This window comes from Astyanax mexicanus, chromosome 8, assembly GCF_023375975.1.
Source record: "Astyanax mexicanus isolate ESR-SI-001 chromosome 8, AstMex3_surface, whole genome shotgun sequence".
In the NCBI taxonomy this organism is placed as follows: Eukaryota; Metazoa; Chordata; class Actinopteri; order Characiformes; family Acestrorhamphidae; genus Astyanax; species Astyanax mexicanus.
In genome coordinates, this window is record NC_064415.1 from 11,232,501 (window position 1) to 11,259,539 (window position 27,039).

Sequence of the window (27,039 nt, forward strand, 5' to 3'; positions counted from 1 at the left end):
CTTCTATGCACTGTGGAAGAATACATTAAAAGCAATATTGACATTCTGTTCTTATACAATTTACCCAACTGGAAAAGTATTTAAATTAAACTGGTGTGAAGTGGGGGTACTATGTTAGTACCAGGTGCAAGGCACTGATAATAGTCCAGCACCACTGCAACTGTTAATCAAATCTCAAACACATTTTCTTACTTAAATCAAAAATCATCTTCATTCTAATGCTTTTACATACTTTACCGTACTATATATACTGTATGACTCTAATTAGTACTACATACGGTACTGTAATGTTTTAGTACTTTAGGTGGTATGTGGTTTTGGATGCAGCTGTGTGACAGTGATGCTTTACTGTAATTTAATCTTTTATTGTGTTTTTCTCACCTCCACCCTGGAGCGTGGCACTTCACCCAGCGACTGTAGACTGGTGTCATCTGAGATGAGGTCCACCTGCAATTGACACAAATGATAAATGTATTTTAAACATTTTTTTGTTTTTAAATGTTTAAATGTTATAAATATATTTTTACTTTGTTACTTTACTTTGTATTTAACAATTTACGATAAAATATATTTAAAAGTATTTAAATTAAACTGGTGTGAAGTGGGGGTCCTATGTTAGTATCACAGCAAAATGTGCAGGCAGTGATAATCCAGCACCAGTGCAACGGTTGAACAAATCTTAAACACATTTTCTTAATTAAATCTGAAATAATCTTCAGTCTATGGCTGCATCCCAAACGGTTTCTACATACCATACTCTAATATACTGTATGACTCTGATGTATCTAATTAATAGCTTCTACGTACAGTGCTGTACTGTTTTAGTATTTTAGGTGCTATGTAGTTTAGGAAGCAGTTGTATGACGGTGATGCTTCACTGTAATTTAATCTTTCAGTGTGTTTTTCTCACCTCCTGAATACGGGCCTTCAGTTTCACCCAGGAGGGTGGCACTTGACCCAGCGACAGAAGACCGGCGGACAGAACGCTGCAGTCATCTGAGCTGAGGTCCATCGCAGAATCCACCTGCAATTGACACAAACGATAATTGTATTTCTACTCTATAAACATACTTTACTTAGTTAGTTTAGTATATATTTAACAATATGTGTTATAAAACTGCCACTATTTTTGTATGTACAAAAAACAAATTACAAGACAAAATAAAAAAAACTTTTACGTCAAGTCAGTTTGAAGTATTTTTATTGGCCTGTCTATCAACAAATGTAACAACTGTAAATTCAATTTAGTTTATTTGCAATGTGAAATGTAATTTTTATGCAAAGCTAAATATGGCCCTGCTAACACTGATGTTTAAAACAGCCCAGTAGATATTTTATGAGCTTATTTGATGATGTTTGAGCACATAAACCGAACTGTATAAACCCAAATAGGGACAATTACACAGTTTGCTACCGTTATTAAATAAAATAAATGCTAAATGATGTGATAACCCACTAGTCAGCTCCACTTATACTTAAATACTTAAACTATCACAACCCAATAATAATTTTTTAATAGTTTATAATACATCCATATCAGTAAATCTGTTGTTCTGATATTAAGGAATTGAGCTGAATTCTTTAAGCGAGTCTGAAAGGGTTAAATTGAGGTTATACTGGGTCTGATAGAGGTGTAGCAGTTTAATAAATACTTACAGAAAGAGGCGGAGTACGAGGAGGTGAAGCCTCTGGAGCACCAGACTCCGCCTGCAGAACAGATATTGACTTTAATTCATGCTGATCCACCTCCAGCTTTATTTCTGACTTTTGTTCAGTTTTATTCAGTTTAGTTCCCGATGGTAAATTTGGTCTAAATTACGGGAAATTTCGAGGTTACTGACCTCAGGTGGATGGACGCTAAAAGTCCAGCGCCAGTCCATAATCGGTCCTCACAGGATCCGGTTAATTTACCTGAAAAGAAAAAACACAACAAAAAACAAACAAAACAACAATAGCACAGAAAACACAACAATTACAGAATAATTTAAAGAAATATAGAGATTATTAAACAGTATAAAGGATAAATAAGGCAGTGAGTCTGTAGAAAAAGCTGAAATCTCTTTCCGGAGTGGAAAAACTGCTCCTGCGGCTGTAAAGCTTAGAAACAGTTTAAATACAAACAAATAAATCGAATCTTATACACAGTGCGCGCTCCCGCCACTAAAAGACCCGTATGCTTTTTTTATATATATATATATAATATTATTACTAATAATAACGATAATAATAATAATAAACATAACATTATTTATTGTTTTTATATTAGATATAACTATAATATTCATATAAAAATAGTTTATAGCCTTAAAAAATATATATATTCTGACGCCGCGCGCTTTAACGTCACTAAAGACCCGTATGCTTTTTTTCAATAATATTATTACTAATAATAACGAATATAGTAATACACAGAATATTATTTATTTATATTATAGAAGATATAATATTCATATAAAAATTGTTTGTAGCCTTAATATATATATATATATATATATATATATATATATATATATATATATATATATATATATATATATATATATATATATATATATATATATATATATTCTGACGCGGCGCGCTTTAACGTCACTAAAGTCCCGTATGCTTTTTTTCAATAATATTATTACTAATAATAACGATTATAGTAATAATAAACAGAACATTATTAATTGTTATTATATAAGATAACTATAATATTTATATAAAAATAGTTTATAGCCTTAAAAAAATATTCTGACGCCGCGCGCTTTAACGTCACTAAAGTCCCGTCTGCTTTTTTTTCAATAATATTATTACTAATAATAACGATTATAATAATAATAAACAGAACATTATTTATTGTTATTATAGAAGATATAACTATAATATTCATATAAAAATAGTTTATAGCCTTAAAAATATATATATATTCTGACGCTGCGCGCTTTAACGTCACTAAAGACCCGTATGCTTTTTTTCAATAATATTATTACTAGTAATAACGATTATAATAACAAACAGAAACTTATTTATTTTTATTATAGAAGATTTAACTACAATATTCATACAAAAATAGTTTATAGCCTTCAAAAAAAAAAATTCTGACGCCGCACGCTTTAACGTCACTAAAGTCCCGTCTGCTTTTTTTCATTATTATTATTACTAATAATAACGATTATAATAATAAACAGAACATTATTTATTGTTATTATAGAAGATATAACTATAATAATCATATAAAAATAATTTATAGCCTTCAAAATATATATATATTCTGACGCCGCGCGCTTTAACGTCACTAAAGTCCCGTGTGTTTTTTTATGGAATATATAAATAAAATTTTCACGTAAGAAATATAGTTTATAGCCTTATATATTACTACTACTACTACAAATAATAATAATAATAATAATAATAATAATAATAATAATAATAATAATAATAATAATAATAAGATGAAGTAAAATAACATTGTTAATAATATTGATGATATATAATATTATATTACTATTACTATTTTAAATAAGGGAAAATAAAACTATAATATTTACAGAACAAATATAGTGTATATACCTATATAATATTATTATTATTATTATGATTAATAATAAGAATGATGATATTATTATCATTATTATTATCATTATTAAAAATATTAAAATATAAAGAATATACACTGCCTAGCAAAAAAAAAAAAAAAAAAAAACTAGATTTAAAGTAAATGATGTGGGGTTGATGCTGCAGTTGGTCAGGTCTAGGTTTAGCAACAGTACAGTGCCCTCCATAATTATTGCCACCCCTGGTTAAGATGTGTTCTTTAGTGTTACGGAGGGAGATGTTTATATTTTTCTTTGTTGCCTTCCCTTTTCTAAGCTACCTCATTCTTGCGCTCTCCTTCACTCTTTCTATCAGTCCTGCAGGTTACCTGTGAGAGGGAGGAGCTGATTAATTGATCCTGGTCCTGCGTCACTATAAAGCGCTGGCCGATGTGGAGTGCAGCGCGACACCCGACCCATTCAACCACCACGCCGCCCAGACCAAACCACCTGTCGTACTATTCTGATTGTTTGTGCTGTCGTGAGTCAAAACGGAGCTGTTTAGATAACTAAAATATGTTACTTAACTTTGTTATACTACTTCTGTAAATACACTTCAAATAATACTAAAAGCCAAGGTAGCACTGTAGGGGATAAGGCCTGTTTCTTTGGGAGGGGGTTTCTTTTCTCCTGTGTTTTGTTAGTTAGGGAGGGAGGGAAGATTTATGTATTTTTATTTCCTTTTTTTTGTTAGGTAAGTGAGCTCTAAATTTCTAAGTTAGTTTTGTTTGTTTGTTATTTTAGGCATTTCTTATCCCTGACGTAAATGCTACTGATTATTATAAATAAATCATTTTGGCTTGTATTTCTGTGGCTGGTATCATCTTTGGTCTGGGCTAAAAATGCGTGAGCGGGTGTCGTCCTAGCATATGTTACTGGTCTGGCTTTCCAGGCCGTAACATAATTGGGGGCTCGTCTAAACGCCTTTTTGAGCCTGTTGTATGGGCGTTTTTATTTGGTTGGCAGTTTTTTTTTGGTGTGGGGCGGTAGAGGTAAGTGTTAATTATGGCTTCTGGTACCTTTAATTTGACCACTTTCACTCTCTGTCCTTCTATAGAGGAGTTCCAACGGTGCCGTAAGGTGGATTTGTTGCGGATTGCTGACTTCTTTGAAGTTTCTGTACCTGGTGGAGCGTCAAAGCACGTGATCCAAGCTGTGCTTTATACTAAGCTGGTGGAGCTGCAGGTATTGCCAGAATCTGCAGAGCTTGAATCAGTTGCACGTGCGGTCCTTGGGGTGGGCGGGTCAGAAGCGTCTGCGGCGGTGTCGGATCCAAGTCCTGGCCTGGATCAAGCCGCTTCTCCGGAACAGGTAATCCCTCCGGGGGAAGACGTACCGGCTGTAGGGCCATCTCAACTTTTTGCTGCTGCTCCTGTAACATCTCAGGCTGATGCTGTTTTAGCTATACAGCTTAAAGAGCTCGATCTTAAAGTTAAAAGGCAGGAGTATGAGACACAGTTAGTTCGGCTCCGGGCTATTGAACTTGAAACTGATCGTATGCTGCAGTTGAAAAGGCTTGAGTTAGAGGTGGCGTCATCTGTTAAACCCGTCCCAAAACCGAGGCTTTTAATTTCTCCTGCACCTGCTGCATCTAGCTCCCCAAGTTCTGTAAACGCTTCTGCTATGGATCCTGGAACGCCAACAGGTATTGCAACCCCTGCTGTTTTTGATGTTAGCAAGTACATTAACTTGGTGCCCCCGTTTAGAGAGACTGAAGTAGATGCTTATTTCTCTTCATTTGAGCGCATTGCTGCTGCGTTAAAGTGGCCAAAAGAAGTTTGGTCTCTGTTGCTCCAGAGCAAATTTGTTGGGAAAGCGCAAGAGGTGTGCTCTACTCTCTCAGTTGAACAAAGTTTAAATTATGATCTTGTGAAGGTTACGGTCTTACGAGCTTACGAGTTGGTACCAGAAGCCTATAGACAAAAATTTAGAGCCCATGTAAAAACTGCCAACCAAACGTATGTGGAGTTCGCTCATGAAAAGAGAGCCCTTTTTGAAAAATGGTTGTATGCAAGTAAAATCAGTGACATGGAACAGCTAAAGGAGCTGATTTTATTAGAGTCTTTTAAGGAGTGTATTTCGGATAATATTGTTGTATACTTAAATGAGCGAAAAGTTACTTCAGTTGCTAATGCTGCTGTATTTTCTGATGAATTTGTTTTGACTCACAAAACCGAGTTTTCTCCTTCGTTAGGAAGGGAAACGAAAGCGCGCCGTGTTGCTGAAAAGAGTAGTGTTCCAGTCGAGACTTTTCGTAGCGCGTCTACTAAAATAAATACAGCACGAAAAAGTGATAGTTCAGGTGATTCTCGAGTGTGTTTTTATTGTTTGGATCCTGGTCATCTTATTGCAGACTGCAAGGCTTGGCAAAGTAAGAAAACTCCCAAGAGAGGTGGTAGTGGTGCTAAAAATGTTGGCTTTGTGCAGAAAGCAGCTGGTCCTCAAGCCGATTTTGGTAAAGCGGATCCTAGTTACGCACCTTTTTTATTAAATGGTTTCGTCTCCTTTGATTGTGACAGTAGTGAGTGGACGTCTGTTACTATTCTTAGAGACACTGGGGCCGCTCAATCCTTTATACTGGATAGTGTGTTGAATTTTTCTGATTCCTCGTCATGTGGGGTAAGCGTGCTGGTACGCGGCATGGAGCTGGGCTGCATGAAGGTCCCGTTACATACCGTGTACCTTCGATCAGGGCTCGTAACAGGACGGGTAGAATTAGGTGTGTGCTCCAAATTGCCAGTGGATGGTGTAACCCTGTTGTTGGGTAATGATTTGGCTGGGGGAAAAGTGTTCCCTTTACCTGTTGTGGTTGACTCGCCGGAAGGAAATGTGAGTGAATCCTCTGAATTGTTTCAGAAATTTCCCACGGTGTTTCCTGCATGTGCTGTGACGCGCGCACAGTCTCGTAAGCTGGATAATGATTTTAATTTGGCCGATACGTTCATGCTTTCACCACAGGAGACTGTGGAATGTGAAATTAAATTGCCATCACACAAAGCTGAACCTTCTTTGAATTCTGAAGGGCACGGTACTTCTAATGCTTATTTTGGCAAAGAAAAACTGGCTCAAGCTCAGAAATTAGACCCTTCTTTAACTAAGTGTATTGACTCTGTGGTAGAGAGAGAAAATATCGATCGCTGTAATTTGGCTTATTATTGGGATGATGGGGTGTTAATGCGAAAATGGTCACCAACCGAAAGTAATGCACGTCAGTGGAATACAACTCACCAACTTGTTGTCCCTGCTTCTTACCGTTCGCACATCCTGGCTCTTGCCCATGATCATGTTCTATCCGGTCATTTGGGTATTAATAAAACGTACGAGCGCATACTTCGTTATTTCTTTTGGCCGGGGCTAAAATCCGACGTTCGGGAGTACTGTCGGTCTTGTTCAGCTTGTCAGGTTGCAGGCAAGCCGAATCAAAACATAGCTCCTGCTCCATTACATCCTATTCCCACAATAGGTGAGCCTTTTGAGCGTATAATATTGGACTGTGTCGGGCCATTGCCAAAATCTAAGTCGGGCCATCAGTATCTTTTAACTATAATGTGTGTGGCCACGCGATTCCCCGAGGCTATACCGTTACGCACAATTAATGCCAAAGCTGTGACCAAAGCTCTTGTAAAATTCTTTTCCACTTTCGGTTTGCCGAGAGTTATTCAGACTGACCAGGGGACAAATTTTATGTCCAAGGTGTTCTCGCAGATTCGAAAACAGCTCGGCATTGAGCATAAGTTCTCTAGCGCATGGCATCCTGAATCCCAGGGCGCTTTGGAAAGATTCCATCAGACATTAAAATCCATGCTGCGCACTTTCTGTTTAGATACAGGTAAGGAATGGGATGAGGGTATTCCCTTGTTGCTGTTCGCGATCCGGGAGACCGTGCAAGAATCGTTAGGGTTTAGTCCTGCGGACTTAATTTTTGCGCACACGGTTAGAGGTCCACTTCGGCTTCTTCGCGAAGAGTTGTTGTCTGAAAGATATGTGTCGACAAACGTGCTGGATTACGTTAGTGAGTTTCGTGACCGTCTTCAGCATGCTTGTAAATTTGCTCAGACACAGCTGGGTTCAGCTCAGGAGAAAATGAAGAAGAGGTTCGATAAAAAGTCTGTACCCCGCACGTTCAGTGAGGGTGATAAGGTACTTGTGTTGCTACCAGTTGTGGGTTCTGCTTTACAGGCTCGGTTTACCGGTCCTTATGTTGTTGATTCAAAATTGAGTGAAACCAACTATGTCATTTGTACACCTGATCGGCGCAAGAAAACTCGTGTCTGTCATGTTAATATGCTTAAACGGTATGTATCTAGAGAGAGCAATAGCGCGGTGGCAAGTGCTAAAGATAACATGCTTGACTGTGATTTGAAGGTAACTCCAGCTGCGACTGTTACTTTTAATCCTGATTATAATTGTAAAGATGACAACATTGTGATGCGTGATGTTCCAGTCTCTTGCGCACGGTTGGAAAACTCAGTTATTTTATCTGATCTTGATTCGTACTTGTCTTATTTGTCCGAGGCTGAGAAAACGGATGTCACTGACATTTTAAAAGATCATGTGGATCTTGAACACCGTTCACCGTTCTTGCGTTTGGTTTAAAAAATGCCCCTGCCACCTTTCAACGCTTAATGCATTCTGTCTTAGCTGGTGTTGACCACTGTGAGGCGTATTTGGACGATGTTATTTTGTTCTCCTCGTCATGGGGTGAACATCTTCAGCTGCTTAGAACAGTGCTCGGCCGGTTAGGTAAGGCATCACTAACTCTAAATTTGGCTAAGTGCGAATTTGGAAAAGCTTCTGTAGTTTATTTGGGAAAACGGGTTGGACAGGGACAAGTGTGTCCTGTGAATGCGAAGGTGGAAAGCATCGCTGATTTTCCCACGCCCACCACCAAACGAGAGCTGCGCCGCTTCCTGGGTATGGTGGGGTATTACAGGGGGTTTTGCAAAAACTTTGCTAGTGTGGTATCCCCGTTAACAGATCTGCTGAGTACAAAAAGGGAGTTTGTGTGGTCTGTAGAGTGTACTACTGCATTTAATTCGATTAAAGCGCTATTGTGTACTGCGCCCGTGTTGGCAGCCCCTGATTTCACACGCCCGTTCAAATTAGAAGTGGATGCTAGCGCTGTAGGTGCTGGGGCGGTGTTGCTTCAGGAGCATGCGGATGGTATTGATCATCCTGTTTCTTTTTATTCCAAGAAGTTTAATAAACACCAGGTGAAATACAGCACTATTGAGAAAGAAGCATTGGCACTGTTGCTTGCACTGCAAAACTTTGAGGTATATGTTGGGTCTAGTAGTTTGCCGGTTATTGTATATACGGATCACAACCCGCTGGTATTTTTGAACCGTATGCGTAATTCCAGTCATCGCTTAATGCGCTGGTCTCTTCTGGTCCAGGGATTTAATTTGGAAATCCGGTATAAAAAGGGTTCTGAGAATGTCATTGCTGACGCGCTCTCTCGCGCTTATAGAGAGGTTTAGCCTCAAACATAGTTTGCTCTAAAGGGTGGGGGTGTTACGGAGGGAGATGTTTATATTTTTCTTTGTTGCCTTCCCTTTTCTAAGCTACCTCATTCTTGCGCTCTCCTTCACTCTTTCTATCAGTCCTGCAGGTTACCTGTGAGAGGGAGGAGCTGATTAATTGATCCTGGTCCTGCGTCACTATAAAGCGCTGGCCGATGTGGAGTGCAGCGCGACACCCGACCCATTCAACCACCACGCCGCCCAGACCAAACCACCTGTCGTACTATTCTGATTGTTTGTGCTGTCGTGAGTCAAAACGGAGCTGTTTAGATAACTAAAATATGTTACTTAACTTTGTTATACTACTTCTGTAAATACACTTCAAATAATACTAAAAGCCAAGGTAGCACTGTAGGGGATAAGGCCTGTTTCTTTGGGAGGGGGTTTCTTTTCTCCTGTGTTTTGTTAGTTAGGGAGGGAGGGAAGATTTATGTATTTTTATTTCCTTTTTTTTGTTAGGTAAGTGAGCTCTAAATTTCTAAGTTAGTTTTGTTTGTTTGTTATTTTAGGCATTTCTTATCCCTGACGTAAATGCTACTGATTATTATAAATAAATCATTTTGGCTTGTATTTCTGTGGCTGGTATCATCTTTGGTCTGGGCTAAAAATGCGTGAGCGGGTGTCGTCCTAGCATATGTTACTGGTCTGGCTTTCCAGGCCGTAACATTTAGCTTCTCATAAATTGAGTTTTGTTCAAAATAATATAGGACCACGATGGGAAAAAAAGTAAAGTCCAACCTTTAACACAAGTAAATTTTAAGGGGGAAATAAAATCCCTGACTAAGAAATAATTATTCTTCATAAAATCACCTGTTCCACAATTATTGGCACCCCTAACAATTCTTAGGAAATAAATTTAATAAAAGTATTTCTGTCACTTCTACAGTAGTTTACGAAGTTGATCAGAGTATGTAGGAACATTTAATTAGTAATTCACAACTTCCTGTTTCCCTGGGGTATAAATATGACGTGACACAGAGGCCATTTATCTTCAACATGGGAAAGACAAAGGAACATACCATTCAAGTGAGGCAGATGTGTGTTGACCTTCACAAGTCAGGCAATGGCTACAAGAAAATCGCTACTCGCCTACACCTGTCCATATCTACTGTCAGAGGAATTATTAAGAAGTTTAAAACAACTGGAACAGTGGTAAACAAGCCTGGACGAGGACGCAAGTTTATTTTACCACCACGCACAGTGAGGAGGATGATAAGAGAAATAAAAAGTTCTTCAAAGCTCACTGTTACAGAATTGCAACAAATGGTAGCTTCTTGGGGTCACAAAGTCTCCAAAACAACCATCAGGCGCTATCTACATGCCAACAAGCTGTTTGGGAGGCATGCACGGAAGAAACCATTTCTCACTCACAATCATAAACGCAAACGTTTGGAGTTTGCTAAGCGGTACTATGACTTCAACTGGGACCGTGTGCTTTGGTCAGATGAAACAAAGATAGAGCTTTTTGGCAACAAATGCTCTAAGTGGGTCTGGCGTAACACAAGAGCTGAGTATGCAGAAAAGCACCTCATGCCCACTGTGAAATACGGCGGGGGATCAGTGATGCTGTGGGCCTGTTTCTCTTCTAAAGGCCCTGGGAACCTTGTTAGGGTGCATGGCATCATGAATGCTCTAAAATACCAGGACATTTTAAAACAAAATCTGGTGGCTTCTGCCCGAAAGCTGAAGATGGGTCGTCACTGGGTCTTTCAGCAAGATAATGACCCTAAACATGTGGCCAAATCTACACAGAAATGGTTCACCGCACACAGAATCAAGCTCCTCCCATGGCCATCTCAGTCCCCAGACCTCAACCCCATTGAAAACCTGTGGGGTGAGCTGAAGAGGAGAGTGCAGAGGAGAGGACCCAGGTCGTTGGATGATTTAGAGAGAATGTGCAAAGAGGAATGGTCAAAGATCCCTCTTTCTGTATTCTCCCATCTTGTGAAACATTACAGGAGAAGATTAGGTGCTGTTTTGTTGGCAAAAGGGGGTTGTACAAAGTATTAACATCAGGGGTGCTAATAATTGTGGCACACATGATTTGATGTTAAATAATTATTTCTTAATGTAATTTGTTTCCTACTGAATAAATTCACTTGAGTTAAAGGTTGTATTTTACTCTTTTTTTCCATCGTGGTCCTATATTATTTTGAACAAAACTCAATTTATGAGAAGCTAAAGAACACATCTTAACCAGGGGTGCCAATAATTATGGAGGGCACTGTATGTGCTGAAAGAATGAGGTCAGCTGACTACCTGAATATACTGAATATAGACCAGGTTATTCGATTAATGGATTTTGTGATTTTTTTGGAATTGTGAAAGTTTTCTTATTTCATATGTTTTGAAGATGCTTTGTAATAATTAGGTATTTTAATTATTAATTTAGCTATTTTCATAAAAATATCAAGCTATTTATAAAACCATGTCTAAGAATTCACAGCTCTCAGGATATCAAACTAATTGTGCACATATTGGAAAACTTACACCATAAAGACATCACAATGAAATCGCAACCTTCACACTGTTTTATTTTTAAGTGACTGAAGACACTTACTGAATGTTTAGTAATGAATACAATTTAACTCACCTAATATTTGTCAGATTGACTCCATACTTACCTTGCATCTTGTCATGGCACAATTTGGTCAAATATCGTGGCAATTAAAATTAACAATATCACTGTGAACAATTAAAATCGTTTGCTGCACCTCTAGATCTACCTCGTTTTCATTGCATGCTAATTTTCTTTAAGTCAATATTTTTTATATTTGTAAGGGCCACAAGGCACAATATTCTGATAATGTCTCAGGTCTGCTATTCCACTTACTCCCACTTGATGTCAGTGTTAGCCACTGACTAAAACCCTGGCAAAGAAACAGAAAATAACTGAAATGTACTAAAATTACTATTCTCCACTCTGTTTTCCATTTGCAAAACCATACTGCACTTCTTAATATTAGCAATAAACAGAAGACACTCTCCATGGTGGTGGTTTGGTCAGGCCGGTAAACACAGTTGTTATTGCCCAAATTACACACAAACACACACATGCACACACACACACACACACACAGATGGATGAAGTCCATCTTTTGATATTGTTGTTGTTTTTTTGTACAGTAGTCACAGTCTGACATGAGCAGTGTACCTTATATTATTAGTGTGGTATACACAATTTTGAAGCAGCCATAGGCAATAACGATCAGAGTATCATCCCAAATATTGTACCAAATTACAAACTGATGATTCTCCACCAGGGGGAGTCACCCACATGCAAGTCATTTGCAAGTTCATTACTTATGTACAGGAAATGTCCAGAGAAAATTAATCAAAGTACTTCATTTATCTTGTTTTTTAACAGTCTTGACTGAAAGTCAGCTCCTCGACCAGGTCAGGCTCATGTTTCTGAAGACTCTCGTAAAGCCGAAGCCGTTTCCTGAATCCTCCAGACAGGAAAGAGTACAGCTTCCTCATCTGATCCTGTGCTGTTTTGCATGCTATGATGCTGCTGTACTTCTCGTTTCCAATCAAGTCCTTCAGGTCATCTGCAATAGGGGTCACCAAAGAGACCTGCTGAATAAGTGCAGTCCTGTGTGTGTTCACAAACTGAACCGCTGGAAATAGAGAGAGAATAGAGCACATTAATTACTAATTATACCATAAATAAGAAAAAAAAATACACAGTGGACCCCATTTTACCGAGCTTTAAGTGAGCCATCAACCGGCCAACTTTATTTAGGAAATGTCATTGTGTCTTTGCTATCGAAACCACAAGAAAAGTACGCCTTGTGCGCCTCAAATGTACTAATTCTCTTAATTAATCACGAGTGTGTTCTGGGCATGTCACTTCCCATTCTATTTGGCGTATTGCTATTTTAATGACACGGCTAGGTGGACGTGTCCAGACTTTCTCAGCAGAGGAAGGTGACCTGCTCATTTCATGCTGTAAAGGTGCGCAAAAGTTGTATTTGAGCACTGCTGCATGTCCATGTGCGTGTCCGTGTGCTAAGATAGCAATGAACATCTGACTGTTGACGTCTCTGTCTTCAGTCAGTGGTGCACCTGTGCTTTCTGTTGCCAATGTAGCAACACGCCAGAAATGTACGAATAGATATATTCACAAGCACTGTTGCTATTTAAAGAACACAGGCGCAAAATAGCATGAAAATAGACTGTTGGCTGGTGTAAGATAGTAAAGAGCATTGCGACAAGTCTTGCTCAGGGTGTAAGACAGGGCCCAGAAAAACAAACTACATATGTGCACAAGAACAGTTTTAACTCACCATATTGAGGAGATTGTTTCCCTGAAAAAAGAAAAATATTTGTTTATTTAAAAAGCCAGTTTTTCTGAGGTAAAAGACATTCACCCAAGTTGCTTGCATTTATGATGCTTTTGTAGGAGAAAAATAACAATAAAATAAATGTATATGTGAAAGAATATGTAAAGCAGTATATTTTAATGTTTATACTATACTATATAAAATATTCTTAGTGTAAACTTACTAAAACATTCATTTGTTGACTTTGGGCAACGTCATACACATAGACCACTCCTGCAGGTATTGATCCAAATTATCAGTTTCTTATTAAAATTCAAAATAGAAAGTTATAATTGATACATCCACAGGGACTACAAATATTAAGAAAAATATTTTTTTCCTTTCAAAAAACATAACTCATGCTATAGAGGGTTAATAGTTGATATGTTACCATTGTTTACATGCTTAGCCATGTCGGAAAACGTTCATGTCATCTCGGTCTGTTTGTGCTGCACTGAATATTTTTATGTACCCAAGTGGAGGATCCTACTTTTGAGGCTTGTTTTGGGGTTGCTCAGAGAGCCCCACAGCGGAAAGCCTCCGCTCGGTGTTTAAGGGTTAACTTTATCTAGCACTCAGTGCTGTATCCTTATTACTAAGGCTGTGCCTCTAAAAACATTTAGTCCATCAAGTTTTAGAGCTGTAAAATTGACTGTTGGGGAGGCAGGTAGGCGTTCTCTGCGGCAGGGCTGATCAGAGGTGATATATTTGCTTGTATGAATATTCATGAGCAGGAGTCAATTCCTGTCTTTCTTCAGAGACCACTAATTCAGTGAAATAAAGCAGGGCTAAATGGAAACACCAGAGCACAAAATACGGCTTACATGGCATTCATTCATACTAGAGAGCACAACTAGACACTTTAAAATAAATGAAAAAAGACACTTACCAGCAGGCAAACTAGAAGTCTGCCCATATTCATCTACAAAAAGAAGTGAAAACAGACAAATAATTATGCAATAATTCAAAACCATAAGTAAAAAAAGACAGTCAAGTGATTTCAATTTCAAGGGATTATAAATACCCTGCCTTCCTAAACCACGTCAGCAGCCATGAGCTCCTCTAAGCAGCTGCCTAGCATTATATAGTGCATCAGCTGAGTATAACTGTCACACCTTAGCCTGTGTCTGTCCAGTGTCTTTCCTTTTTTGGTTCCTTCCTGCTCCTGTCCTCTGTTCTCTTGTTTTGTTTACCTGCCATGTTTCCCAGCCATCTGCTACTGTGTTTTGGTCTTGTCTCCGCCTTAGCCCCGCCTTGTCCTCTGTAACCCTTCCTGTCTCATCTGTAACTCCGCCCCCTCATTACCTCCACAGGTGTCCCTAGTGTGTGCCTGTGTATAAATACCCCATGTGCTCCTTTGTTGTTTGTCGTGCTTTTTGTTTGAACTTGTCTTGTTACTCTGTTTGGATCTGCCGTGTTTTTTGTCTACAGTGTTCTGGTTGGTTTTCTTGAATTTGTTTATTTGTTTGCTTATTTTGCTTGTTTAAGTCTTTAGTTTATCCTTTGTTTTTTTTTTAGTGTTTGTTTCAGTAACCTTTTTTCTTTATAGTTCTTCCTTAGTGTGTTGTTGTTAGTTTATTTTGTATTAATGGAGAATAAACCTGACTTGCGTTTACATCCTGTCTCCTCCATGTTACAATAACCCTGCGTTACCACTGGAAAGCGACAACGTGACAGGCGACCAATCATTTCCTTTGGCAGGGCACGATTTGTGGCCAATTCCTCATATTTATTCCATATTTTCCCTCCAAAACGTATATTTTTCAAGCGAGAATAAAATTGACTGGATGGTGACTGTTATATATATATATATATATATATATATATATATATATTTATATATATATATATAAACACACACATTCACCATGTCTTATTAAAATAAATGTATTATTAACCATTTCAGTGATCTTAATTTAGTTAACAAATACATATTTAATACAAACACACATTTAATAAATATTTTTTATGGCCGTTAAAGCAATACAATTTGTTGTGCCTTTTTTCTAGTCGGAAGCTGGACCATGATACATGTGTTTAAATATAGACTGCCCCTACATATGAGTTTACAAGCTATACTATAAATTAAATGACTGCACTAAAAATAGTTTCAACATATCTCATATCAGCAGCCTTCAGCTCAAAGTGCAAACAGCAGCAGTGTGTAACCAACTCCAACAGCTAAGCCTAAGTTTGATCGTAGCCTAGTTTCACTGGGAACTGCCCATAGGTTTGAGATTACGAACTATTAAAATGTATTGGGTAATTCAACAGTAAATGACTGTAGGAATTTACATACAGATGTGCTGCTCCCTGTCAAAGAACCAGTTCATTGTTGAATTTACCTGCTCGGATTTCTGCAGCCCATACTCTGTCGTTCTTCTCGTTTATCAAATGCAATTCAAAGTCATCTTCTGCGTTTTTCACGTATATCTCACAGTACTTAATGGGAGAGTGTCTCAGCTTCACACTCTAAAGAAAAGAGTGACATGTACAAGTTAAATATATTTTATGCTGGATTAATGTAGCTGTTTAGGAAAATTAAACCATTCAAACAAAAAAAACTAACCTCAGGATTTATCTTGGAAGAAAAGTCATCTTTTCCCTTTTTTGTCTCGATTGTGTACCAGCTCTTCATCTGCAGGCGTTCTCTTGGTGCTGGTTTAGAGATTTTTACAGCATCTTTCTCCTGCCTGTCCACCTCCTGGAAAAAAGCACATAGGCATTAGAGGAAGTGCTGGGCAATATGACCAAAACATTCATATCAATCAAAATATAATAACGATATATCTTTTTTTTAATAATAATAACAAAATGCTAAATATGATTAAAAAAAAAAAAAACATACAACGTTATAGTATTATGTTATCAGTACTGTCTGTGATACCAGAACATTATAAGCCAATCCTAGAAGAAGCCATGCAAGCCCAAGCCATGACACTATCTTCACTGTGTTTCACAGATGAGCTGTTATGTTTGGGATCATGACATTTCCTTTCTTTCTCCAAACTTACATTGGAAAAGGTTAATCTCATCAGTCCATAAAATCTTGTTCAAGAATTTCTCAGGTTTATCTCTGTAATTCTCGACCAATTCCAGTCTGGCCTTCCTATGCTTCTTGATAGTTAGTGGTTTGCATCTTCTGGTGAAGCCTCTGTATTTTTATTCATGAAGTATTTTGTGAAAAGTAGATTGTGATACCTTCACTCCTGCCCTTTGGAGGTTGTTACTGATCAGTTATTTTATCTTTCTTTACAGTCCTCACAATGTTTCTGTCATTAACTGCTGTGGTTTTCCTTGATATACCTGTTTAACATCTGTTATTTAGTACACCAGTGACGACTTTCTTCTTCAAGACATATTTTAAATAGTTGTTCTGGCTATGGCCAATATTTGTGCAATGGCAATGATTGAGTTTCAATCTCTTATCAGCTTCACAATTTCTTGTTTTTTACATTTCATTACATGCTGTTTAGCTATAAATGCACAATTTGCACAGGCAATACATATATACACTTTTTCTATTCCACAGTGAATTCAATAAACCCATGTATAAGCCATCTTACATGTCAGTTTTATAATTGTTGATTAAATCACTTATTTGACATTACTTACAGTTACTTACATTGACTACATTTTTACTAATTTACCTTTAAATAAAGGCATATGTTTGTTATTCATAGTGGAAAATACCCAATATTTTCTAATAAATACTGGTTTTAATTGTGATTTAATTTAAGACAAAAAAACAAGTGCATCTCAAGTCAGCAGACATAAAGACTTTTCAGATTTGTTGCTTTTCATATTTGATAAATATGGACATTACCTGCATTTTTCTTTGATCACAGATCACCAAATAAACATGGAGGGTCAGGTGAGCGGTCAGGGTTTGATAGATCAGCACCTCACAGTGAACTTTCAGAGGGAATCCAGTTTTGATCAGCAGGCCTTTAGGTGAGAAGGTGGGGTGGAGGAGCTTGGCATGGAAGCGAGTCAGCTCACACTTCTCCAAGAGCATTCCACCGTCCTGCACGTCCAGAACTCTGACCTCATCATTCAGGGAGGAGCTCCATCCTGTGGAAGTTATGTGTTTTAGTACAAGTCAACCAGAAGAGAATTTAAAAAGATGATCCTCCATACCTACGACTTCCCCTAAACAGGCGAAATGTGGTAGATGAACTTCAGTAAGAACACCAGACGTGACGGTGATGTCCATTAAAGGACCACAAGGTTCAAACTGCATCCTTTTGAGGTCTTCTCTATATGGTTCCCAGTCAGCGAAATGATACTTCAGGCTAACAGCACCATCACAGACCCAGCGGAGACCAGATACCAAACACTCGTAACTCCCAGCAGGTGAGCTGACCCTAATAGATAATACAATACAAAGACAAAGACCACAGAGAATTTACATAAAGACATTTAGAATAAACAAAGAAAAAAACATTGGTGGCCTATCTTACAAGGCAAGGCATGTCACGATGCCCGTTGCTACCTTAAACCTAAAAGCTTTATTTATACACCTTGCGCCTGCATCATTTAAATAACGACAAATCTGAAAGTGAGGTGTGAAAGTGAGATGTTTTCAGGTAAATATCTGGCGTATTACTATCTTGGTGGAGGGAAATACAGGTGCGCCACTGACTGATTAAAACACTGACAACAGTCAACAGTCAACCGCCCAATCATATCTTAGCCAGCATGCAAATCCAGCTTTTACATCAACAATAAACAGAAAAATAACATTGTTTTTCCTGTAAATGAGCTGCTGGCGTACCTTCACAGCGTGACCGCGCAGGTCAGTTTCCTTTGCTGAGACATGCAAAAGCGCTGAACTGTTAAGATACAAATGCACCAAAGTCATCTGTCTCTTAAAGGAAATGACAACTGACACACTGATTGGTTTAATTCATGTGACACCCAAAACTCACCCAAGATTAGTTAAGAGAATTAGTACATGTCTTTTGCTTGTTTCAAGCTGCAAAAGGCATATTTTTCACACCCTCACCATACCAAAGACATACCGACACACCCTAAATTCAGCTGTGCAATGTGCTATTGATCCGTGCACTATGGATCACTAAAATAGGGCCCTGGGTGTTTACTCAGCTGTACCCAACTAAATAAAAATTTTAAATGTCTCCTCAGGCTTAATGAAGTCCAAGAAATCAAATCATGTAGAAATGATTATATAAAACAAAAACTGTGATACAATGGAGCCAAACTTTAAGGTATATAATAGTTGTCATATATATGAATAATGTCCCCATAATCAAATTATATTGTCTGCATAGAGATAGAGGACTTTAGCTGTTAGCATGTTCTTTTCCAATTGTTATTTATAAAAAAAAATACCTGTAGCACTCCAGTCTCTCACTTTTGCTCTCTGATAATTCCTCTTCTTCATTCAGGACCTCAGGATAAAGCTGCTTCCAATTAGTCAAATCCTTTAAAAATATAAACACAAAATATTTAATACTCTAATTGAATGTACATATAAAATAGAATGTCATTATAATATCAAAATTATACTTTAGAATCATTATGCAGTTCACGATTACACTCACACTGCATATTTTTCACGGATACAAGAAACTTTTTTTCCAAATGTACAAACTGGCCATACCTGCTGATACAGAGCAGTACTCACTGCTTAACTTTTCTGACTCCTGAAATGACTTCTATAGAATGACAACAAGCTGTGAGATATATGAGCTTTCCAAAAGAGACCTTCTTTCTCTGCCGCTGGAGTTCAAAACTACATCACTCTTATGAACTCCACTTCCCAGGATTCAATGCTTAACCATGTGACTGCACCTACCAATCACAAACCAATCAGTTTTTGTCAGTAATCAAACTCTCCTGATTACTGGTTAGCCTCACCTGTTTAGCCATGTATTAAAGCTGTTTTGTTTGTAGCACTCTTTGTGAAATATTGTCCCTGTCTTTCAGTGCAAACTTAGAGTTTATCCTTTTCATATTTTATGTTACGACACACTTTTTTTGTCACTTTTTTTCCCCTTACCTTCCTTCTGACACTTTTGCTGATTTTTTGACTTCTTGGTGTTGACATCTGTCTGAATGTCATTTTCAATTTTTTTTCGATCTTCCATTGATTATGTTTTGCTTACAGATTTCTGTGAACATCAGAATCTCTTCCTGATTTTTACTTTTGGTAAAATATGTAGTAAGTAGTAATTACTGCTAACTAGTAATCATTATAATAGAAAATATATAGTAATATAAAAAATTAAAAATAATATAAAATTCTAATATGAAAATAACAGTAATACAAAATAATGTAGATTTGTTAGACGTATGTTTTATCAATACCATTTCAGTAGCACTAAATGTGTGGCTTTATTTACACCTGTACTCCCAAGAATCAGATTTTAAGTGAAAGAATCATAGTGCTGGGTAAGATATCCTCAAAACAATATCAAAATCAGAATTTTGCCTTAATTACAATTAGTGGCCTTTATGTCGTGGCATCAGCAAGTGAAATGTTCTTGACTGAACATTAAATCAACTCACCTTAAAATCAGCACAGCTGTAGCAAGTTGGGTGTGGTTTGTAGTGATCTACAAAAATGAATGAATGAATACATTATTTTAAAAATATGCTAAGCAGTATATAGTCATATGTTCTTGCATTTTTGCTACTTGTTTTTAAATGTAATCATTAGATAAAACATTAGAGAGGATGGTTATAAATTTCTACCTTGGGATTCCATGCATTTGTCCTTGTGTGTTTCTTCACTGTCAAACTTGATGTCGTAAGCCACGGGTCCTTTAATAGTAAAGCCAAGGAAAAAAGAAGCAGGACCCTCGCATGACACAAAGGACTGATCTGTATAGACAGGGATCTGTTTGTCTCCAGCGTACGCAAACAGCTGCTGTTTCTTGAAAACTCCATTAACACGAACTAGCAGATTCTGGATGCAACCGTCCTGCCACATTCTTCCATTTCCCCAGTCCAGAGTGGCCCATGTTTCACGCTTCTGCACAGGAACTGTTCTGTCCTCTGTATGGATTGTATGGTAAATTTTCCAGCTGTGAACAAGCCTCTTCAAACCTGTTCCCTGCCCAAGAAAAAAGAGAGGCCTCAGGTACCGCGAACGGAAGTGCTTTAGGTACTTTTGATCAAAGGCTGCCTTCACATTCTCAACAGTGTTACTCAAGTCCAGTTGGAAGGGCGTTGGTTGATCATGGTTCTCTTCTGGCCAGAACATCAGCAGGACGAGGAGGAAGAATTCTGGGCTTTGGTAAATATTTCGCTTCTCTACAAATCCCCACAGAATGTCTCTGAGATCTGTCAGCGTCTGCAGTACTCTGGAGGTCTCGTCCTTGTTGCTGAGGATGATGATTGAAAGAATGTACTTCATAGCAGCGTCCACATCAAACTTTCTCTCTTTATATATGTTCTTGGTGTGCTCTGTGAGCTTCTCGAGAAAACTGCTACAATAGTTTCGCTCAAGACACGAGAAAAGCCCAGCAAAGCTTCGATCCAGCACATTATAAGACGAAGCACCGCGGTTTGAGTGCTTGAGCAGATACTTGCTATAACACACATCAACATCCCTTTGGACACTCACTCGTTCAGATTTGTGTCGGCTGGGTTTGGAGTAGGTCAAGTAGGTCTCAAAAAACTTGTGTTTTTTTCGTACCTTATTCTGAAGGCTTTCAATCAGGTCTTCATACTGCTGGATGTTCTTTGCTGCTGGTAGTGCCCTAACTGATGTTTTCCCAGTGAGAACGTCTCCCAAAGCTCGGTTGAGAGATGTCAGAGCGTCAAAAATAATGTTGGCTACTTGAATATTACCTAAAAGCCCTCTGCAGTTAAAGGCATGTGATATTTTCTTGGTTTGAGCAATAAATGAGTTTGGATCTTGCTCATTTTCAGCTGCTTTTTCTTCCTCTCTGAACACCTTTATGGCTAAATCTGCTACTTTTAAAATCTGAAAAGCAGGTGCTCCAGTTCTTGTTAACGTCCGTAAATGATTTTTGTGGATTTGTCCAAGAGTGTCAATGAGGAAAGAGTTCTCAGGATCACGAGCAATGGCAACACATGCCTGATTCTCAGCCTCATCATAGTCGCAAAGCACGATGTAGAGAAAACGAGCAAAGGCTTGTGGGAAGAAGGCATCTTGTTTGAATGTGTTTGTCGCAATTTCAAACAATTCCTTACACATACTGAGATCACCTTCATCGTGTATGTCTAAAATGAGCCTGGAGAACATCTCTTGGTTCTCTTCCACAGTTTCTCTCTTTGTTAACAAGCTTTTGATTATTTTCACCATATAAGGTGGCTCGTTTGGTTTGCAGGACTCAAGGAATCTTTTGGCAATTTCTCCTGTGGTAATGCCAGCCTCAGCCAGGGCATTTAGGCACTCATTAGCAATCATTGGGTGTGCTAGCCGAACACACTCACTCTTCATTTCATCTCTTGGAAATATAACTATGAGATCCATAAACGGTTCCATGTCTTTTTCAAACTGCATCTTCTCAGTGATGTTTTCTCCAGGAACTGTTTCAACAGGATCTAGCAGAGTTGCCATCTTGAACATGTTGTTGTCTTGTTGTTGCGAGATTGAGTGTTGGGAATGCTGAGGTGTTAAAAAATCCAGACATCGTGAAATTGGGAGAAAAGACCCCGGGACATATGAATTTAAAAGTGCCAAAACTGAGAAAAGTTCAGTGCTGCAAGCAGTTTCGTGTCTTCTAGCGTATTCCACGATTTCTTTGACTGAGCTGAGATTAGCTACATACCTCCTACTGAAGTTGTTCCTCATCAGATTGAATCCATGGAACTGCTTCATTTCTTCTTCACTGTGCTTCATTTTAATCTCTGCTTCTTTTAATTCAAAGTCGTGCAGCTCTTTGGAAGATAGCCTGTTTTTCAGGTTTAGAGGGCCATCCGCCATGATGGTGTGCTTTCGCTTTGTGTTCAGAATAATGGCAACAGGAACTGAGGCACTGATTCTTTTCTCAACAATTTGCGTGTTGAGACTTTCTATCAAATTTCCTTCGCTGGAATTGTCATCCAGTAGTAGAAGGGTTCTTTTGTCATCCAAATCCTGGTTATCAGAAAGTTGAATGATGTGCTCTGCTATGAGCGCTGGTTCTTCGTTGCTTTGCTTTATGATGGCACACTTGAAGTCCTTCCTCAAATCCCAGAGGACCTGCATGGCCAGTGTAGAACCTCCACTTCCTGGGTGGTGGAAAAGATGAATGCTGGACACTGTTCGATTCGTTATTTGGCATTTCCTTATCTGTTTTATTATTTCATCGTAGCCTTTCCTTCTGACTAACAGTGTGTTTTGCTCCTCAGCAATGAAATAGTTGATCCATTTGGGTGGCGATCCTTTGTAGAAATTTGACAAAGTCTGCTGGCTTTTGTCCATAAAAATATCCTCTAATACTGGCAGAAGGGTAACAACGCTGCCAGGGACTTGGGTCTGTGGAAGCCCAGCAGAAGGTGATGTCACGTCCTCCTTCCATGCTGTGTTTAACATTGTGGATGTATCATTCAGCTGCAGTGCAACGGCAAAAGTGATGTGTGGAATATTCCTGCAAACAGATTATGAGAACAAGAGGTCTTTGAACTAAACTAACATGATTACTTTGTACACCCAGTAATATTTTTACACTAATTGACAAATGCACCAGAAAGAAATTGTTGGAATTGAATGAATGTAATAATTACATGTGTAAGTAATTACAATATCCCTGCTCTACACTTATAGGTTTCTGAAGCTGGCATCCCTGCAGGTCCCTTAAACACTTAAGTGACAATAAATCTGGCAAGTGTGGGGAGCATGTTCCTGATGAAAAATGCCAGTTGAAAGCTCTTGCCTTGAGAAGTGTATGTGCCAAATACTAAAACTGATCAAATCTGTGGTTTACGCTTATTTACCAGTAATTACATTTTTCGGATATTGGCTTAAGATATTTTGCTTGATTAAGGCAGTTTGTGCAATATTATATTTAAACTACATGAAATAGTTTTTCTTATGTGTTAATTTATAGTGTGGTACAGCAGTCTCAGTGTAAATGAGTACTGTAGCTTTAACAGAACGCTTTTTTGGGGAAAAGCAGTGGATTAGTCAGAGTGTAGGTGAGACGTATGGCTGAAGGGTGTCCTGATGCTCTTGATGTCCCTCACATTACTAGGACTAGCATTACAGCAGAAGTTGGGGCAGTGACAGATACATTGAACTGGACGGATTTCAACAGGAATATCACTGGAGTAACAGCCCTCCAGAACCAGAGCTGCCATCCCTAATCTAGTATAACATGTAACAACATGCTTAGAAGAGTGAACTCATTTATTTTATGAACATTAAACCTTCACAGGCTAGCAAACTCTAAAATTGCAGTAAACATGCCTGGAACTGCTTTTCTTCCACAGTGAACAAAAGCTTCCAGCCACAGGGAACTCTGGGAGTTTGTAACACACCCTTTTTTAAATTGAAACCATTCACAGCAAACGTGTTCATTGAAGCAATGCTGAAATGATTCATAAGTCAGTCACCGATCGACTGTTCTCTGAGTTAAAAAGGCTGATGGATTCGCTTCTTAATTCTTCATTTTAAACATCTTTTTAGCAGATAAGAAGGTAGTAAAAGTGCATTTTAGTGATTTTCCCAAAATTTGTATTTTAAAAATAAACAAATAAGATCTAAGAATTAATTTAGGTAACAGGAGAGAGTGTTGAGATTGACCTCCTCAGTCATAGTTACAATAAGATCAAACATTGAGACTTTTTTTGGTCTTTCCATGATCTTCAGAAGAACCAGCTGATGTAACTTCCTGTTGTAGATGTGACTTGTAAAATGTTCCAGATGTTTCAGATAGGATAATGTGTTACGGTAACAAGACTAAGTGAAAACCCAGGGACATAACAAAAATGTTGACAATTTACTACCAAGATAGCAATGAATGTCTAAGTTCATTATAGTCAATGGTGCACATTTGTTTCATTTTTGCCAAGATAGCAAAACACAAAAAATATACACACATAATTTCCAGCCCAACACGCCTATCTGCGTAGATATATTCACATGCATTGTTGCTATTTAAACGATGTGAAAATAGACTGTTGGTGGGATCTAAGATAGCAATGAGCATTGTGACGCACCTTGTGAATGGTGTAAGATAGGGCCCCTAGTGTTGAAGGCATTACTAATGATAGGGAGAGTCCTTTTAGCCTTTCGAACTGGGGAGAAAATGAGAAAAAAATAGTAAAAAAGGAGACAGAACAGTAAACTTTACAAGAGCTCAGTCGTGACACTGCAGAGCACTAAATTATGCACATGCACCAAATAGCCTATTTTTTTTGTGGTTTCCTGTACATCCTGTGCATTTTAAGAAACCTATACTGCAGACAGGCAGCAGTACAGTGGAACTCATAATTGTTTTTATTTTGTTCATTGTATAATGAATTACCATAAGAACTGTAGTATCACCTAAGTGTATAATCTGATTAAATCGCTGGGTTTAAGTAATCTCGATTTTGGGTTATAAAATGATTTTTCTTGTCATTACAGGGTTCTTGCACCAATTTAATGCTTTTTAAGACATTTTTAAGACCTTAATAAATATAATTTAAGACCCAAAAATTTACTCATAATTTCTTTAGTTTTCTCCCCGCTAATGTTAGCTAGCTCTCTGCTAATCTTAGTTATATCCCTGGTAATGTTAGCTAGTTTGCTGCTAACATTAGTTAGCTTGCTGCTGACATTAGAATGTTAGCTAACTTGCCTCTAATGTTAGCTAGCTTTCTGCTAACATAAGTCCTCTCCCCGCTAATGTTAGCTAGCTCCCTGCTTATCTTAATTCTATCCCTGGTAATGTTAGCTAGCTTGTTTAAGGTAGCTAAAGTTAGAATGTTAGCTAGTTTGCTGCTAACATTAGTTAGCTTGCTGCTAACGTCAGAATGTTAGCTAACTTGCCACTAATGTTAGCTAGCTTTCTGCTAACCTTAGTTCTCTCCCCGCTAATGTTAGCTAGCTCTCTGCTAATCTTAGTCCTATCCCTGGTAATAGTAGCTAGCTTGTTTAAGGTAGCTAAAGTTAGTATGTTAGCTAGTTTGCTGCTAAAATTAGTTAGCTTGCTGCTAATGTAAAATGTTAGCTAACTTGCCACTAATGTTAGCTAGCTTTCTGCTAACCTTAGTTCTATCCCTTTGTTATCTATGTTATCTAGCTGGCATTAGCTAGCTAAAGTTAATATATTAGCTAACTAGCTAACTACAGGAACCCTGTGACGTTATTAGTATTGTTATGAAGTTAGGTTATATAACTTTCAGACTTTTAAATAATAATACTGATTATTTTTTTTATTACTGATAAGATACATAGTAATATACTACATATATAGTGTTGGTAAACAGATTATGTTATACATGGAGATTTGAGATATTGTACATAGCTCTACAGTAGTAATGAGTAGAGACTTTTGTAATGACAATACTTAATGTAAGTTATATGTATAAATAATCTCTTACTTTGTGCTAAGTACAGTCATTTTTACTCAAATTGTAACTTCCTGTGATTAAACAGGACTAATTGCACTGTACACTGTAGTAATACTTTGTAATGTGATGCTTAATGTACATTCATAAAGGCATATTGTATGTCACTATAAACTGTATCATGATATGATAACTTCCGTTCAAATCTGTGGCTAACATTGTGTTTCTTGTAATACGTTAAGTTAAGTTAAGTTAAATTAGATTTGACCTGATTAAACACAAGGATCTTAAACAGTTTAAATGCATTCAGTCTTGACTTCATCCTGGTTATATACTGATATATGTGAGTTCTCTATAAAAGTCTGTGTAAAATAAAGCTTACCTTTCAGCAGTTTGAGTGTTCTGTTATCTCCATCTCTACAACAATAACAAGCAGCAACAAGCAGTGAAACTCTTTCACATCCCACAGACTGCTAGAACAAGGAAGCACACACTGATTGGCTGGTTACCACGGTAGTCTTTCAGAAGTTGAAACGATATTTGGCCTTTGGAGAGAGTATTAAGCAGAAAATTAAGTGTTTGAGGCAGAAGAAGGAAGTGATGATGAAATATCAGAAATATCTGCTAAAGCAGGAGACGTGACAAAGACAGATCAGCTTCTCCAGGGTAGAACGAGGACAAGATGGTTCAGAGTAGATACACAGATTCCCTGCCCCTCCCTGACCGCGGTCCACCCTGCACTGTTATATGACGTCTCAAGCCATATTCTCAGTCTTTATATCATAGTATTATTTGATATATGGAGATATGCACACATTTCCCAAATTATATGCGTGTATACTATTGCATATATATATATATATATATATATATATATATATATATATATATATATATATATATATATATATATATATATATAATTATAGAATTGAAAGGTCAGTCTTACTTAGTATTTCCATCAAGTAATTAAAACTCAAAATGAGCACAAAACGTCATTTTATTCTGGGTCTTCTGTGTATATTTGGTATAGTAACTATAGTAACTATAGGTAAATATTTTATACAGCTCTGGAAAAAAAATAAGAGAACACTTAACAATTATGAGTATATTTGATTTTACCAAATTGAAAACCTCTGG

At 37.7% G+C, this 27,039-nt stretch overlaps 1 protein-coding gene across 4 annotated transcripts in view; it reads right to left on the reverse strand.

The window, feature by feature from the left end:
* The window catches only part of LOC103024685 (sterile alpha motif domain-containing protein 9), a 51,767-nt gene extending 25,192 nt beyond the window's left edge, over positions 1-26,575 (reverse strand). For 2 of the 4 annotated variants that reach the window (XM_049483191.1, XM_049483190.1), the window contains exons 1-10: positions 26,282-26,575; positions 20,146-22,994; positions 19,960-20,006; positions 18,781-18,872; positions 17,566-17,792; positions 17,252-17,499; positions 15,995-16,129; positions 15,771-15,897; positions 14,315-14,347; positions 13,390-13,410 (exon numbers count right to left, since the gene is read on the reverse strand). In XM_049483191.1, the coding sequence (XP_049339148.1) occupies positions 13,390-13,410; positions 14,315-14,347; positions 15,771-15,897; positions 15,995-16,129; positions 17,252-17,499; positions 17,566-17,792; positions 18,781-18,872; positions 19,960-20,006; positions 20,146-22,939 (3,724 nt within the window). In that variant the 5' untranslated portion in view covers positions 22,940-22,994; positions 26,282-26,575. Of the gene's footprint in view, positions 1-11,613; positions 12,721-13,389; positions 13,411-14,314; positions 14,348-15,770; positions 15,898-15,994; positions 16,130-17,251; positions 17,500-17,565; positions 17,793-18,780; positions 18,873-19,959; positions 20,007-20,145; positions 22,995-24,564; positions 24,643-26,281 lie in introns of those variants that run through there. The other 2 variants (XM_022662759.2, XM_007254605.4) reach the window with 2 other exon arrangements.
* Between the last annotated feature and the right edge of the window lie 464 nt (positions 26,576-27,039).